The following is a 15852-nucleotide window of genomic DNA, read 5'->3' as shown; positions in this document are numbered from 1 at the left end:
TCCACCTGCTCTATTACTTAAACCACCTGCCTACACTTCCTCCAGCAATATTCCTGAAGTCTTGGAAAAATGTCATTTCAGGGCGGCCCTGAATCAGACGCCGCCTTGAATTGTGCCATGAAACTCACTGAAGTACAGGTTCTGCAGAGTGTAGAAAATGGCCAATGACCCTTTAAGCCATAAAATGGATGATAAAGCTGATGAAATTCCTCCCCGTGGCTGCAGGTTCCCCACCCGCACCCAGGAGGGCCACCCTCACTTACAGTAGCCGCGGAAGGAATTCCAGGCATTGGGGAGGTACGTGTGCTGGACCGTGGTGCTCTGGGGCTGCTGCTGGAGGGCCTGGCCCTGCGAGGAGCTGCCTGCAACCTGGGAGGGGCTGAGCCCCTGCTGAGACTGCTGCGGGGAGGGGCTCAGCGGCTGCCCTGCCACCTCGAGAGAAAAGAGACCAGGATGTGTTAAAGTGTCAACTAGCCACTGAAGAAAGTACATCGTGATCATGAGGACTGTAACACTGAAGGGAGCACTGCTCAACTAGTGATATTTTTAAAAAGAACAGAAGTCATGACAAGCAATCATAACTAGGAAATCCTAGTTTCCAAAGGATTATCTACAAGGGTATCCAAAAACTTAATTTCCAAATGCTTGTTATAAAAGTAAATGAATGAAAGTATAATTATCTTCATTACATTAAAAAAAAACCCTGAGAAGCCCAATAACTTGCCGGTGTCACAAAGCTAACCTGTAACACAAACTGAAGTAGAATCCGGAAGTCAGAATCCCCATTGATGTGCACTGGATACTCCTCCAGTTAGTGGAGATAAACACGGGGATACAGCCCACCTACAGGATAAAGCCCCCGCCCCACTATCTATCTGCCATTCAGGCCCTCCACGCTCCAGCTCCGGTGCTGTTTCCAAACACCATCTCCTGTCACTAACCTACACAGTCTTTACAAATACACCACAATTTCCCACCTCTGTGTCTTTACTCACAGTGAGAGTGTGGTCAGATCATAATGCCTCCCCAGCTACCATATCAAAACCATACCCCTCCTTCAAGACCTAATTCAAACACCACTTCTACAAAATTGTCCTTGCTTCCCTGCTAAACACCGTCTTTCCCTCACCTGTACTCCGCTAACCTAATGGCACATCCACGTGGTCCTCAGACCCAGGCAAGAGGGACCCCTGCAGGGATCTTGGCTGGCCCTTCTCCAGCTGTGCCCTTCTCACGTGAGGCCTCACAGACCTTGGAAATGGTCCTGCACCCACTTCTGGGACCCACACAAGTCTCTTCCCTAGGCTTGGCCTCCTGCAGGGGTCCTGTCTCCTGGATGTGGCCCCCCTCACGGTATTCGGGCACCTGGGACCAAAGGGGTGGCCGTGGATCACCATTTGCAGGGGTGTGGATGGAGCTGAGACACGTGGGATGGGGTGTCCACATGGTACACAGGCCCTGTGAGTGCAGGAAGGAGCCTGAGTGAGGAGAAAGGGGAAGCAGGCTTGGGGACGGCTGTCCCTGGGCCACCTCATCCTGACAAGGAACTGAGTCTGTCCTGGCCCTCCAGCCTTGGGTTCCTTTGAGAAACTTAGAAGTGTGAAGCTAGTGGGCGTGGGAAACTCACGGCCCCTTGTGGATAGAGGCTGCCTGTCCTGGGCTGGGAGAAGTCACCAGAAACCTTACTGGGGGGTGGAGAGGAGGGGCGATCAGATGTCAGGCCTCCCCCCACCCCCCAATAAATAGGAAGGCAGAGAAAGTGCATGTTTATCCTATGGATTCCACAGCAATTGGAGCCAGCAAAAGAGAGAGAGACATCCTTTCTCCTCCATTCCTCCCACCCATACCGGGCCGCTGCCAGTGCCAACCATGTGTTTGGCAGAAAAATGCATTTAATTTTGAATTGGCACTATCCATGTTATTTAGTAGCCATTGTTACTTTATGTATATTTTTCAATTTTATCATTATTAAAGTACCTATGTCAAGCAGGGAAGACAGAACGTGTTTATTTAATGATTTGTGAACTTGATTGAAACATTTAACTACTCAGGATGGTGGTATGCAGGCCTTCATTTGTGCTGTGGAACATGGGAATGTCAGGGGTGGGTCTACAGGCATCCTTTACGGCTCAGATACCTTCATTTCATGCCCTATTTACTTATATATAGGTGTTATATCCCTACTAGACTCTAAGCTCCTTGAGGGCAAGACCTAGAAAAGTTTCCTGCAAAGAGTAAGAATTTAATAAACATTTTTGAATGGATGTAACTCTGTGATCTCAATGATAGTCTCTATCACACAAACACAGTAATACTCCACGAAGTCACTGTTCCAAAATTATAGAAACAGCCTAGCAATTGCCGACTGTCATACAGCCATTTAGAACAGGAAGCAAAGGCCAATGTTGTCTCTACGAGATCAGAGCCCAGGGCTCCATCTGGACAGGGGAAGCTAAGCACTTAATGGAAGTGCATCCCTAATACCAACAGAAAAATTGGAGGCAGAGGTGAGACTCTTTAAAGGCCCGCAAAATAATGATATCATTTCCATAGTCAAGGAGACCAGGTGTGAAGATTGCATGTCTTCGCTCTTAGTACATCTTCAGGGTCCCTGAGGCCACATGAACCTGAGACTAGTCCCTGGAGCAGTCAGTGGGAGCAGTGTACCTGGGAGGCGGGCGCGGCCGGGGCGGGGGGCTCCGTGACCTGGATGTGTTGCACCTGGATGGCATGCTGTGTGTAGGTCTGAGGGTCGTGGAGCTGGGCGACGTCCACCGTGGACTGCTGGGACTGGTGAGGGGAAGTGGCCTGCGGGAGGAGAAACCCAGACCCACGCTGATTAAGGTTAAAGGAAAGCCTTCCAGAGAAAAGGTGTAGCTAAAACAACACCCCAGCAGCAGAACAGGCAGGGCTTCAGAGCCGGGGCTCACTCCCGGAGGGCCCACACCAGGGCCAAGCTGCCAAGCATCAGGGAAAAAAATAGTTTTAAAAATTATGCTTATTAACCATAAGACAGTAACGCGATTTCATTCTGGAAGAGGAGGAGATGAGGGAATATAGCTCCTAATAAGAAGCTGACTGAGAAGCTCTCAGGAATCAAAAATCTTCTTTCCCGTAAGTTTCAATTAATTTTAATGGCCTACCCTTTATCAGTTAAAAGAGATCAAAGGAGAAAATTCGCTTTCAGCTTGTCACGCTTAACCACTAAAACAGTGGTTCCTAACCTTTTATGTATCACAGACAACTGAGAATCTGATGAAAGTGCAGACCCTTTTTCTAAAATAATGTACATATATATCATAATTTACAGACAACTTCAGGGATTCATAGATTCCTCCAAAGCCTAAAATTAAGAACGCTCCTATTAAAAAAAAAAAAAAAAAGATAAAGAATAGTCAATGACAGTGGCAACTTCCTCTTTCCTGCTTTCATATTAGTTTTAAATTTTCAGAGTCCAATTTATTTCAAAGCAAAACGTTTGTTTATGTGTGCCTTGAGTACATTTCCTTAGTATAATTCAATGAAACAATAGTTCTGGGAGGACTTTTTTCTTCTAGCTCCTGAATCAGTAAGAATGAGGTATTAATTACCTTGTAGAAGGAACAGTTATAACTTGCTACTAATAAGGTACTAAGCGATAGTCAAAATTCACAATTATTCCTTACAACCTCCAACTGACAGACGTCATTGGATGCCTGGGTAGGGGCTGATCAAACAGGCTCCTCACCAAGTAGTCCACCTGGGTGCCCAGGGTAAGGGTTCAGAAGCGGCTCAGTGCTGGCCTGCAGCAGGGCAGGATAGTGGTATACACTGGAGCCGAAAATCTCTGGATACTGTTGACAGAAATCTCTTACACTGCTGAGTCCAGAGCCCTTGACAGCCAGGGCTTTACAAACGCCTTAGACTCCAAGCTGACATGCACAGTATGTAGGGCCCAGCCCCAGCTCTGAGAATTAGGTGTTTTAGCTGACCCCAGCTGCTGTGTTGGCTGGTGGCCATATGGCATTCACGCAGGTAAAGAGAAATAAACGCAGGACAGTACCGGGGCCACCTGCACCACTTGAAGCTGTATGTGCTGAGGCTGCTGTAGCCCAGATGTAGACTGCGACACGGGAATGTACTGGATTCTCTGGTAGTCCCCTTGCGGCGTTCGGTAATCCGTCGTTAAGGTCTGGGACAGTTCCGTCATAGCCTGGGTTAGCAAGTCTGTTGTCTGCAAAAATCACAAAAAAGCACATCAGCTGATAACACTGCTGCTTGTGGCTATTTCAGTGCTCTGAAATCCTACAAACAGTTGGTTTGTCTAACTGGTGGGATCATGGGACCGCAAATGAGCCCTGAGCTCGGATACAAAAATACCCAGAGTTAAGAAGATGTTGGAAGATTACCCACATACCTCTAGCTGTCTGTCTGTGTCAGGCCCAGGAGTTACCCCGGAGGTTCTGACAGTCTTTTTTTTTTTTTTGCGGTACGCGGGCCTCTCCCTGCTGTGGCCTCTCCCGTTGTGGAGCACAGGCTCCAGACGCGCAGGCTCAGCGGCCATGGCTCATGGGCCCAGCCGCTCCGCGGTATGTGGGATCTTCCCGGACCGGGGCACGAACCCGTGTCCCCTGCATCGGCAGACGGACTCTTAACCACTGCGCCACCAGGGAGGCCCAGTTCTGACAATCTTGCAGTGAACAAGCAGCACTGAGAATTTCCTGCTACTCCTTTTACAGAGAGCTTTGGAAAGCACCGACTGGGAGACCCCATCGTTAAGCATCACGCCTGGTATAGAACCCTGAAGGGCGGTGGGCTACATCTGCAGCCAATTAAATACCAAGACAGACATGGCCTTGGCACTGAAGCTGTGATGGGCAGCAGAGGACAGGAGTCGCTCTTACCGGTCACACACTTACCACCACCGTCTCTCCGGTAGCACTGTCTGTAGTTAAAACAGCTGGAGCCGCACTGATCACGGCTGTTGTCAGAGGCGTGTGTATGGTGTTGGGTAGCTGGGCGTACTCCGGATGCTTCTTTCGAATGTGCTGTACCATCTTGGTCTGAAAAGTTATGGCGAAAACCAAGAAGAATTACTAGAATAGGTTATTTTCGATCTTTCTCAAATGCAAGCCCTCCAATGGTTCCTATAGTCCTTCATGTTATGTTTAAAAGAAAAAAAAGAGTAACACTGGCTCTGCCTGCCCTCCCTGAAGTGGGACAATGGTATGAAAGGGAAAAAAGAAGACGCTGGAAAGAAAGTAAAGACTCGTGTGACCCCCCACGCTATCAGGCAAGCATCCCCTGATCCCACCAATACCTGCAGCAATCAATGACTGCATTCCCCCACAGCAACAATGACCCCCTTCTCAAGAACCATCATTTAAGTTCTTATGTAGTGCTGCTGCAAGCCTGAGCTCATAAACCACGAGCAGGGAATATTGAAATCGGAGCCCCACCTCGGGCCAAGGGCAAAGGAAACCATTCAAGTGCTCAGATGGTACTAATTCCTGGGAAAGTCCACTGTATTCCCTTCCCGTTCTGTGCTACGCTCCCTGTTCTCAGGAAGCAGCTCCTTTAGCACCCCCATCAACTCAGAAGACGCCATCACGGCATCTGGATAAGTACCATCTTCTCTTAAGCAATGTTCCCTTAAACCATGACCTTGGTTCCGACGTGGTCCAAAGCCTTCCCCGTACCTTGCTGCTGTACTGTTTGGAGCAGTGAGGGCAGCACACGGGCGGGGTAGCTATAGTGCCCGTGAGCTGGGTGTGGGTGCTCAGCATGGGGTCTGGTTCTCCAGGGCCGGCGGGACGAAGTTTCCGAATGCTTGGTGGGAGCTCAGCCCCAGGATGGTTCTTCAGAATATGGGCTTTTCGCTTACTGGCACTTTTATAAACCTGCAAATTCAAAAGCTTTGCCATGGAAGCAGTGTATACGTCCACCTTCTTGCTTAAGGCAATCTAACAATTTCATCACGAGGAAATGAGAGAAAGTATTCACGTAGTCCAAAATAAAATATATTAACAGATATGCTGAAGGATAATGGGGATATAACATAAATCAGAATAACGTAAGAACATAACATAGATATGTGAGGCATCTGCCTTGAATTTATACATCTAAGATAGGAATAGTAAAAACACCTTTACATTTACCCTGAAGTTTAAGAGGTGAATATACAGTCATAGAAACAATTTCTTTCAAGGCCAGTTCACCCTTTAGTCTTTCTGTGAAAGCTCTCATGTGATGTACATACATAGTTGACTACTAGATGCCAAAGAATCTTCCAAAATGGCAAGTCTAATAGCAACTAGAACCTGTAGTGGTGAATCTGTGCTTAAAAAATGTTTCTTACTTTTAAGTTGACACTACTTATGCACAGCCTATAACTGATACGGCTGACATCGTATAAGGAGACAATATTACAATGAAACAATACATGTATATTCTATTCCTGTGTTTTTTGTAACTATGCAAAAATCAAGAATGGAATAGTACAAACAGTATTCCACCACCAGACTTTTTCACATCCTACTCAATCTCCTAGAAATCCAAAATCTACTCTGTATTTTACAAGTAGGATGACAAACACCCTCATTTTAGAGCTTAGGAATTTAAAATGAATGCATATACTAAGCTCTTGGTAATAAGCTTCTTCTTTAACGGCAAAAATCACAGAGAGAAGGAACAAGAAAAACAGAGCTCGCTAATTCTTAAGAAAATAATTTTGGCTTAAAATGAGGCTGCACTCCTAGCCCTTTCTTGTCTGAATGGAAGACTACTGAGAGACAGGGAACCATCTGTTAAGAGAAACTGCAAGATCCTAGTATATATATATACATGCAGACAAACTGGCCCTGAGCGGGGCTCCCACACAGGTATCCTCCTATGGACAGTTTCCTTTTACCTTATCACAATACTGACAAAAGTAGTCACGGTTGGGCTTTATGATGGGTAGAGTTAACTCTGGCACCTCTTCTATCTTCATGTCTGGGTGCCTCTTTGATAAGTGATTTACCTAAAAGGAAAAAAAAAGCAAATGAGAAGAAGAGACCCCGTGACCAGCAGACGCTGAACAAATACCTCCGATACCAAGTGCAAGCAGCTGAAACTCTCTGAAGCGACACCCCAAAACGTGAGGCCTTTGGCCAGAACCGGCACTGCCAGGACCCTCTGACACCGATGCATTAACAGGAGTTAACAGTAATTCAGCAAATCACTGAAGGTGAATTGGGCTGCTGTGGATTCCACCGATAGCCTTTGACTGAAAGAGCTGCTGGTGGAAAAATGGAAAATCACACTAGCAGGAAATTCTTTCAAGAATTCTCCTGATCAAGTGTCTCCATTATTCAGCGCCCTGGCCTTACCGAGGACGTTGAATGAGATACAGATATATTCTGCAAAAACTGTCATCAGGGCCCAATGAGTTGAGAGCGGAGACCCAGCTCTCCTGGTGCTTCAGCTAACCCGGTTCGCATACCCTGCCTTGGCGGAAAGTTCCCTTCTATTGCTGTGTCATATCTGGAACAACTGGTGTGGGGGGGCTGCAAGGCAACGACCCCGCCAGAGAGTACGTTCGGGAACACAGAAGAGAACAGGAAGAGGAGAGCAGAGCCGGAGAGGGGCAAAGCAAAGCAAACCGAGCAATGAAAAGTGATCAACAGACCTCTTCCAAGAAACACCGGAAATGAACCATGGCAAAGGCAGCAAGGGGTGACCAGGGGGGAGAGAAGCCCCAGGCTGGGAACTGTTCGCCTCCGCTTTGTCCCTGGCCAGGGACGAAACCCAGTGACAGGTTTAGTGCAGACTACTGTGCCATCGCGGTCCGGAGCCTGGCACTGACCAGCATGCCTCGTCTCCGGAAGCCCATCATGCACAGGCGGCACTTGAACGTGAAGCTGTCGTAGTCAGTGGACGTGATGCGCGGCTTGAACGTCTTGGAGCGGCTGATGCGGTCAGCTTTCTTGGCCTCCCTCTCAGGGTTGTGCATCCTCTGCATGTGTTCCCGTAGTTTGTCTTTTCGCTGTTTAGAGAGAATTTTTGAGAAGGCAGAGGGGTGGGGAGTGGGAGTAGAAGATTTTTAATTGAAGGGGTAAAAAAAAAAATCAATACAAGTTAGCAGTAACGCAACCCACCAGACTACATCCGAGGACACGGCAACCCTGGCTGGGAATTACTCTGTTCGCTAGCAAGTAAGTGCATTCCAATGAGCCTTGCTTGAAAATGACCATCCAGTTTGAAAACTACACAATGATTTTTGAGAAGAAAGGTTTTGCATTTATGTAGAAGTGATCAAAGGGCACGTGGAATAAGTTTGGTATTAACAACTACAAGACAGGGACTTCCCTAGCAGTCCAGCGGTTAAGACTCCACACTTCCACTGCAGGGGGTGCGGGTTCCATCCCTCGTCGGGGGGACTGAGATCCCACATGCCTTGCAGTGCAGCCAAAAAGTTTAAAAAAAAAAAAAAAAGAACTACAAGACAAACTGATAATGGATGGTAGGTAATACTGGATTTACAAAGCCATGTGTGTCCTCAATTACCACATGTTTTAACACACATAATGACATTCCTCTAAATCCCAAATGAATTTAAGTAAGTATCTCTCATCATATAAATTTAGCAGTTCAAGTAAGCAGTTACTGCCTGCTATGGATGGGGCACACGGTCTAGGTCACAGCTCTTAGTCTGATAATCTAATCTTCTAGTGATACATGTTGATGTGAGTCCACAGACAGAAAATGAAGCAGAGCCCATCCTGAATAAAAACAAATTCCAAAAATGCCAGCTCCCTTATCCAGTGAGGCTCTGCTCCTGGACATACGATTACACTGCTATCGGTCTTAGAAAGATTTTGAACCTTTCTACCAGACCAGTTCTTTCCACATTTTGGTACGAGGATGTTTCTGTAACTACTTCATTTTTCAGCACATTTATTAACAAACATTTCTTGAATGACCACCGTGTATCTGGAACCATGCTAAGTTCAGAGGTGCAATGCCAGGCATCCCCACCAGCTCCACACTCTACACAAATGCCTCCTTTTAAAATTAGTTCTCCCCTCCTGAATCCATTTCGGATTCTTTTCCAGTTTCTATGACAGCATGACCTACTCATATTCTGCAGAGTGTCTCTCAGGGACATCTTTGCAGAATCATCTGGTTTCCCCACGAACCATATTTTACCATTTTCACATTCATTTGTTTAACTCTTATCTCTGAGTCTCCCGTGGGTTTGTCCGTTGCTTTCTTCTAAATTCCAGGCCCATTTCTGATACTTATTATTTTTTATCTTAATCCTGTAAGTCATTAACATTCCCCAAAATAGTCTAAGCGCTCTCAACATCCCACAGATTTCCCACCTCTGTTGGATGACAGTCCTCATGCCCCAGGGCTCAATTATCAGGCTCCTACACTTAATAAGTGCTCAGTAAAAAATTTGGTGGGTAAATGTATTGTCCTCTTAGGAGTTCCTCGATAGCAGTTTAGTTCTATTCATTATACACTTGGATTCTTGTAAAAGATGCATTAGTACTCTGTTTGGGGATTTGAATTAATTATTTTGGGAAATTAAGGTGAGTTTTCCCCTTAATTTTATCTTAACAAGTAAGTCAAACATGAGGCACAAAGTACATCTCAAGTCTGTTCCTTGAGCATAGATGACACACCCATGAAATGCGCAGGCTCATCCTCAGCTTGTCAGTTTCAGTGGCCCGAGAACACCCAGGCTGCTTGCTGCTTCCTACCTTAAACTGCTTCCCACACGTAGAACACAGGAAGTCCTTACGGTCTGAGTGCCGGAGCATATGCAGCCGCAGCTTGTCGGGGCGGCAGAAGGCCTTGTCGCACTCCGTACACTGGTAGATCTTTTCCGAGTGGAAGCTTCGCACGTGTTTTTTCACCTGGCAGTGAGGACACAGAAAGTCAGGGGAAATGACCAAAGGCAGCTCAGCGACGCTAGAGGGAGCCAAACGCTGTGCCGTGGATCTTCATCAGCCTGGCCTGGGGGCCAATCAGGTGTGACTGATAACGGGCCTCGGTAACACTATCCCCATCACAGAGGCCAGAAAGCCTTACCAACCTCGACCTCCCACAGAACTTGAAGAGGAAGAAGAAAATGTTCGCCTAGTCCAAGCCCTGATCACGTGCAACCCATTTTTCTTTCCTTTTTTTTTTTTTTAAGATTAAAAGCAAGAGTTCCCTTGGATTTAAATGAATCTTGGTAAAAAGTACCTATAAGAGAACAAAACATAATTCCTTCTCACTTTTTCCTGCTTCCAACATGTATAGAAGCAACTTAGCCCCTTGTAGTAACTGGTCCTTTTACATCTTTCTATCAAATCAGGTTCTGAAGAATTAAAGACATGAATTAGACGGGAGAAAACACATTACCCATATATGAGAACAGCACAACACCAGCATCATTTCCCCTTAACTGGGACTTCTTCCCTATACTTTTAGATAACTTAAACAAAGGAATATGGCCTCTGAACTCTCTTTGCCATAAATACCCAGCAAAGAAGAGTTATGGATGGGAGCTAAGTAGTGAGTCATATCAAACCACTCCTGCAAGACATTTTCCTTCATTATTTTTGGAGTCTCTTGTGCCATTAAATTCCACCTTAAGGCAACTTCTCTAATTGTTTGTGTAAAGTGAGAAAATTACCAAGACTCCCAACACTAACAGAACTATGATTAAATCCTAGTCTCCTTTTGCTTTGGTAATTTTAAAAAAAAAAGAGGGAGACACAATATTTTTACTAGATATTTAGACTTACTTGTTCATTCACTAGCATGTAACAATATTAACACTTGAAGTCCAAATGAAATCATGAATATTCTGGAATTTATCCTCACCCCATTTTGCTCCAGAATATAATACAGGGGAGGAGGTCAGTGCTTAATACAGAAGTATATTATAGCCAAAACACAGAAGCAACCTAAATGTCTATTGACAGAGGAATGGATAAAGGAGGTGTGGTACATATATACAATGGAATAGTACTCAGCCATTAAAAAGAATGAAATAACACCATTTGCAGCAACATGGATGGATCTAGAGGTTGTCATACTGAATGAAGTAAGTCAGAGAAAGAGAAATCACTTATATGCAGAATCTTAAAAAAAAAGATACAAATGAACTTATTTACAAAACAGAAACAGACTCACAGACTTAGAGAACGAACTTATGGTTACCAGGGGGAAGGCGGCAGGTGGGAGGGATAGACTGGGAGTTTGGGATTGACATGTACACACTGCTATATTTAAAATGGATAACCTGAGCTTCCCTGGTGGCCCAGTGGTTAAGAATCCGCCTGCCAATGCAGGGTACACGGGTTCGATCCCCGGTCCAGGAAGATCCCACATGCCACGGAGCAACTAAGCCCGTGCGCCACAACTACTGAGCCTGCGCCCGAGAGCCACAACTACTGAGCCTGTGTGCCACAACTACTGAGCCCACGTGCCTAGAGCCAGTGCTCCGCAACAAGAGAAGCCACCACAATGAGAAGCCCGCACACTGCAATGAAGAATAGCCCTAGCTTGCCGCAACTAGAGAAAGCCTGAGCGCAGCAACGAAGACCCAACGCAGCCAAAAATAAATAAATAAAATGGATAATCAACAAGGACCTACTGTAGAGCACAGGGAACTCTGCTCAATATTACGTAACAACCTAAATGGGAAAAGAATTTGAAAAAGGATAGATACATGTATCTATATAACTGAGTCACTTTGCTGTACACCTGAAACTAACACAACACTGTTAACCAACTATACTCCAATATATAATAAAAAGTTAAAAAAAAACAGTATGTTATATACCAGCTTTCTCTTTGTTTCCTTCCAAAATGCATCACCTTAGTAGCACAAGACAGGAAACCAAAGTGATGGGGAGAAAATGTTTCCAGGGCAGGAAATGGGAGTATGTCTTCTACAAGCACCATATATTTTATGAGTAGTGGGTATTGGCAAGGATTAAGAAAGACTTTTTAAAGATTATAACCAGATCTGGGTGTTTATTACTTGTAATACAACTTAAATGTTTAAATGCCAATGTCTTATTTGGACAATTAAGGGTCATAGTAACCTTTTGCTTATCAAAAGTAGGTTGACTGAAGAAATATCATGCTCAACTGAGAAGATGCTGCAAAGAAGGAATGGAAAGGCAGATGACAGGCTGTCTCAATCTTCCAAAACTCGAAGTTTCTTTTACCTAAAAGAGGAAGTGTTCAGGCATCGCGGTAGCAGACACTCACCTGGATAAAATCTGGGAACCGTTTCTTACAAGTTGGGCAGGTGAAGTAGCCATCACTGATATGAATGGCCACGTGATCTTTCAACAAATCAAGGCGGTCAAAGGATTCTGGGCAAAAAATGCAAGAGTAAGTCTTCTGGTCCGAGTGGAGCTTCATGTGGCTCTCCAAGGACGCACTGCTGATGAAGCCCTTGTTACAGAGGTCACAGGTCAGTGGGCAGCTCCCCTCCCGCCCATGGAAGCGCAAGTGTTGGTCCAGTTTGTCCTTTTCACGGAAGGCCTTCCCACACTGCAAACATTTAAAAGGCCGGAAGGACTTCCGAATAAACAGATGCTGAAGAGCTGCATTCTGAAAGACACACACAAATGAGATTATTTAGTGAGTTAAGTGTGGAAGCAGCTCGCACATTTATAGGAAAAGAGGACAATCTCTGCGATCACAGACTTTCCACAGAAATTAAACTCTAGGACACACAGTTGAAAGATTTTTCTGGTAAAGACATTAAAAATGAAGCCATCCCCAAAGAAGTTCGTCTTGAAAAGACAAACTTTTGTGTGCTGTTTTATGTCTCTGTGTGTGTGTTTTCTTTTGAAAGGATCTAAGTAACGTTCAAAAAATAGAGGACTTATATTGGGTTGGCCAAAAAGTTCATCCAGGTTTTTCCATAAGACGTTACAGGAAAAACCCGAATAAACCTTTTGGCCAAGCCAATAGAGTAAAACAAACACCAGAGTCAAGTAGAATAAAAATTGAAGACTTGGAAGAAATGACTTGGGTTGAGTCACACATGCATGAGGAAGTTGGAGTGAGTCAGCCAAATGCTACTTGTTGAGAAAAAGAACTTGAAGCTTGATTAAAACGCTTAGCAAAAATAAAGATAATAAAAAGAACTGAAGCGTAGTAAGTACCAAGGGCTGGGGGAAGGAGGCAGCAGATATGGGATTTCTTTCGCCGGTGATGAAAATGTCCTGGAATTAGTGGTGATGGTTGTGCAACTTTGGGACTATTCTAAAAACCACTACAAAAAAAGTGAATTTTATGGTAAGTGAATTATATCTCAATTTATGAAAAAGAATGAAAGAGAACGAAGATACAGATTTACATGAACGTGTTTGCAGCTGAGACAAGATATGTGAGCACACGTTCTAAATGGAATATGTGCCTTAATCACTTCCTACTCAGGAAATGCAGAGGACAGCTTCTCAGTGTAGCTGGTTAGTTCCACTGGTTAGAATGCCTTGCTAATTGGGTTAAGCTTATTGCTTTGTTCCCTGTCTAGACCAGTCAATTTCGCTCTTTTTTGCTTTTCAGTCACAGATTGCACTTCTAATGCTGATTAGCCATCTTGTAAATTCATCCAATTGTTATAGGGAATCCCAGTGAGGGAAGATGGTTACTTAGTGCAAATTCATCACCACCACTGAGAAAACAACTCACGTTCTACTGAGAGCAAACCAACAGAATCATCTTTCACACAGAGAATACAGAATCAATATTTTAGTTCTACTATAATGAAGACTCATTCATAAGTTCCTCAAAACACCAGGGGGAAAGTTCTAGATAGCTATGAGGTGGGGGGGAAAAAATCCCTCAAAAAAATATATCTGTGAATGGGTATGCTTATGTAACTATAAGAGACTAGTAATTAAAGAATTAATGGAGGTCTTAATGCGTTATTTGTGCAATGAAAAAAGTACAATGAACAATGCTTAAACCCTTAATTTCAAATTATTCACAAGCAGCAACTTCTGAAGTAACTTTAATGTGAAATGATCATTTAGGGAAAAAGCAAAATAATTATTGTTGACTTAGTGAAAATCCTGAACATAGTTCCTATATAGCACAGAACGTCTATCTCAGGGCTTCTCCAATAGGGTTGGGAGAGGTATTTTACCCTACTCATTTATCTTGAGTAAATATCTCGCAATTCCATCATCTTCCCAGGTTGTCTGGGGTTGCACCATATTTTATTCTCCTTTGTATCTAGGTCTCTTAAAAAAATAGCTGAGCTCAAGGGAAGTGTCAATAAAAGTTTGCAAATTAATGAAATGTATTTCATAAGAAAATCAAAAAGAATTACTTCAAGATCTTTTCTGTACCACCTGAAGAGATCATCAACAACAGACCTTTTTCAAATCAGCCACAGAGCTTTCTTTCACTTCATTATACGGTTTAGCGGTCACCTAGTCTTTCTACCCTATCTGGACAGATACTTATTTTACATAAAAGCTCTCACGATTCTGGCTACTTTCCAAGCTTTACGGAAATATTGCAAAAAGAACAGATGCTATCCTGAGGTTCAGAGATTCAAGATTTAGAGTGCTCGGGGAATGCATCATTTCCTTTACCCAAGTTCAGTGACGTTTCCAAGGGCAGACATAACGCACAACAACTGGTCTTGGTCCCACGGAGATTCCACTTCCCCTTGGGCACCAAATCTGGATGGTGGTTTTGTTTCAGTCCATTATGCTAATAAGTCTCCTGTCATCTCTGTTTAGTGTGAGTGTCCTCAGACCCTTGATCTAAACGCAGCAGCCGCCGGGCTCCACTTTCTTAGCTCTACCGACAAACCTTGTTCTTACTGCCTTTTTGATTTCCACGGAGCACTGAACTAAGTGCTCAAGAACTAGGTTGTTTCTCTGATCGAATGATCCTAATGTAACCCTCTCATTACAAGGTAGTGGAAGTGCTGAAACTGTCCGCCCCCCAACCCACTTGCAGGCCATTTCAACTCTACGGTATCTTCTGCAGTTCAGAGCTGCAACTGGTACACATTTTCTAGAAGCAATCAAGAGAAAGGGTGGAAGCAGCACAGATGGGTCTCAGAGTTGCCGTTGGCCAACCACTCTGTACTGGATGGAACATAAGCTCCTTGAAAGGTGACAAAATGGTATAGTTGCTAAAACCTGTGACAAGGGATTCGACTCACACTGAGATGAATTCTGAGTCAACAGAGTCTTTGCAGACAAAACCATAAAACGTTTCTAAAGTCTGATGTTAATAGCTAAAGGAACCTAAACTGACTAATTTTCATATTATTTTGATCCTAACATTAAAAAGAAATCAATCATGTTTGTTGGCTTTTTTTTTTTTTAAACAACTTTTCTCTGGCCTGTTTTCTGCCCAGTTTTCAAAACCTCTATTGGGCTAGCCTTGCCCGGTATGTGCTACTCTCCACGACCCTCCAGGTGGTACCCGTGCTCAGGTCCGGCCAGCAACCACACCAAACAATTCCTGGGTGTCGGCCTTTGATGCTATGGCTGCCGTCCTCTGAAACCATCTCCCTTCTTCCTGTCTCTCTTTCCCAGTTTAACTCTCACTTCATCTATGAATTATTCCCCAACTCCAGCTTTCTTTGGCCTTTCACTCTTCCAACTTCTGATAGCAATTACAGGCTCTACCTTTACGTGTAGCACTTAACTGTGACCCACCTTACATTAGCATTGCCTCCCTAATTAGACTGGAAGATCCCAGAGGACAGGACACCAGTGAAATTTCTACTGTGCACCTAGGCAGTGCTGAACATACAGTCAGAACTCGGTGCCACTGCAGAAGTCATTCAGTTGTTTCAGAGCTGGAAGGGACCTTGGAGATCACTTAGTCCTACCCTTCATT

General features: G+C 44.5%; 1 protein-coding gene across 2 annotated transcripts in view; it reads right to left on the bottom strand.

Moving 5' to 3' along the window:
* The window catches only part of PRDM10 (PR/SET domain 10), an 85531-nt gene that overhangs the window by 6461 nt on the left and 63218 nt on the right, over nucleotides 1–15852 (bottom strand). For both annotated transcript variants that reach the window (XM_027093002.1, XM_027093003.1), the window contains 9 exons: nucleotides 12238–12585; nucleotides 9729–9884; nucleotides 7826–8005; nucleotides 6890–7000; nucleotides 5679–5879; nucleotides 4899–5042; nucleotides 4043–4213; nucleotides 2668–2808; nucleotides 264–432 (listed from right to left, as the gene is read on the bottom strand). In XM_027093002.1, the coding sequence (XP_026948803.1) occupies nucleotides 264–432; nucleotides 2668–2808; nucleotides 4043–4213; nucleotides 4899–5042; nucleotides 5679–5879; nucleotides 6890–7000; nucleotides 7826–8005; nucleotides 9729–9884; nucleotides 12238–12585 (1621 nt within the window). The remainder of the gene's footprint in view (nucleotides 1–263; nucleotides 433–2667; nucleotides 2809–4042; nucleotides 4214–4898; nucleotides 5043–5678; nucleotides 5880–6889; nucleotides 7001–7825; nucleotides 8006–9728; nucleotides 9885–12237; nucleotides 12586–15852) is intronic.

Source organism: Aethalodelphis obliquidens, unplaced genomic scaffold (genome assembly GCF_003676395.1).
Source record: "Aethalodelphis obliquidens isolate GAN/ISIS:26980383/991018 unplaced genomic scaffold, ASM367639v1 scaffold82, whole genome shotgun sequence".
NCBI classification, from domain to species: Eukaryota; Metazoa; Chordata; class Mammalia; order Artiodactyla; family Delphinidae; genus Aethalodelphis; species Aethalodelphis obliquidens.
Note: the sequence above shows the minus strand (reverse complement) of the source record. Positions and strands in the feature narration are given on the sequence as shown.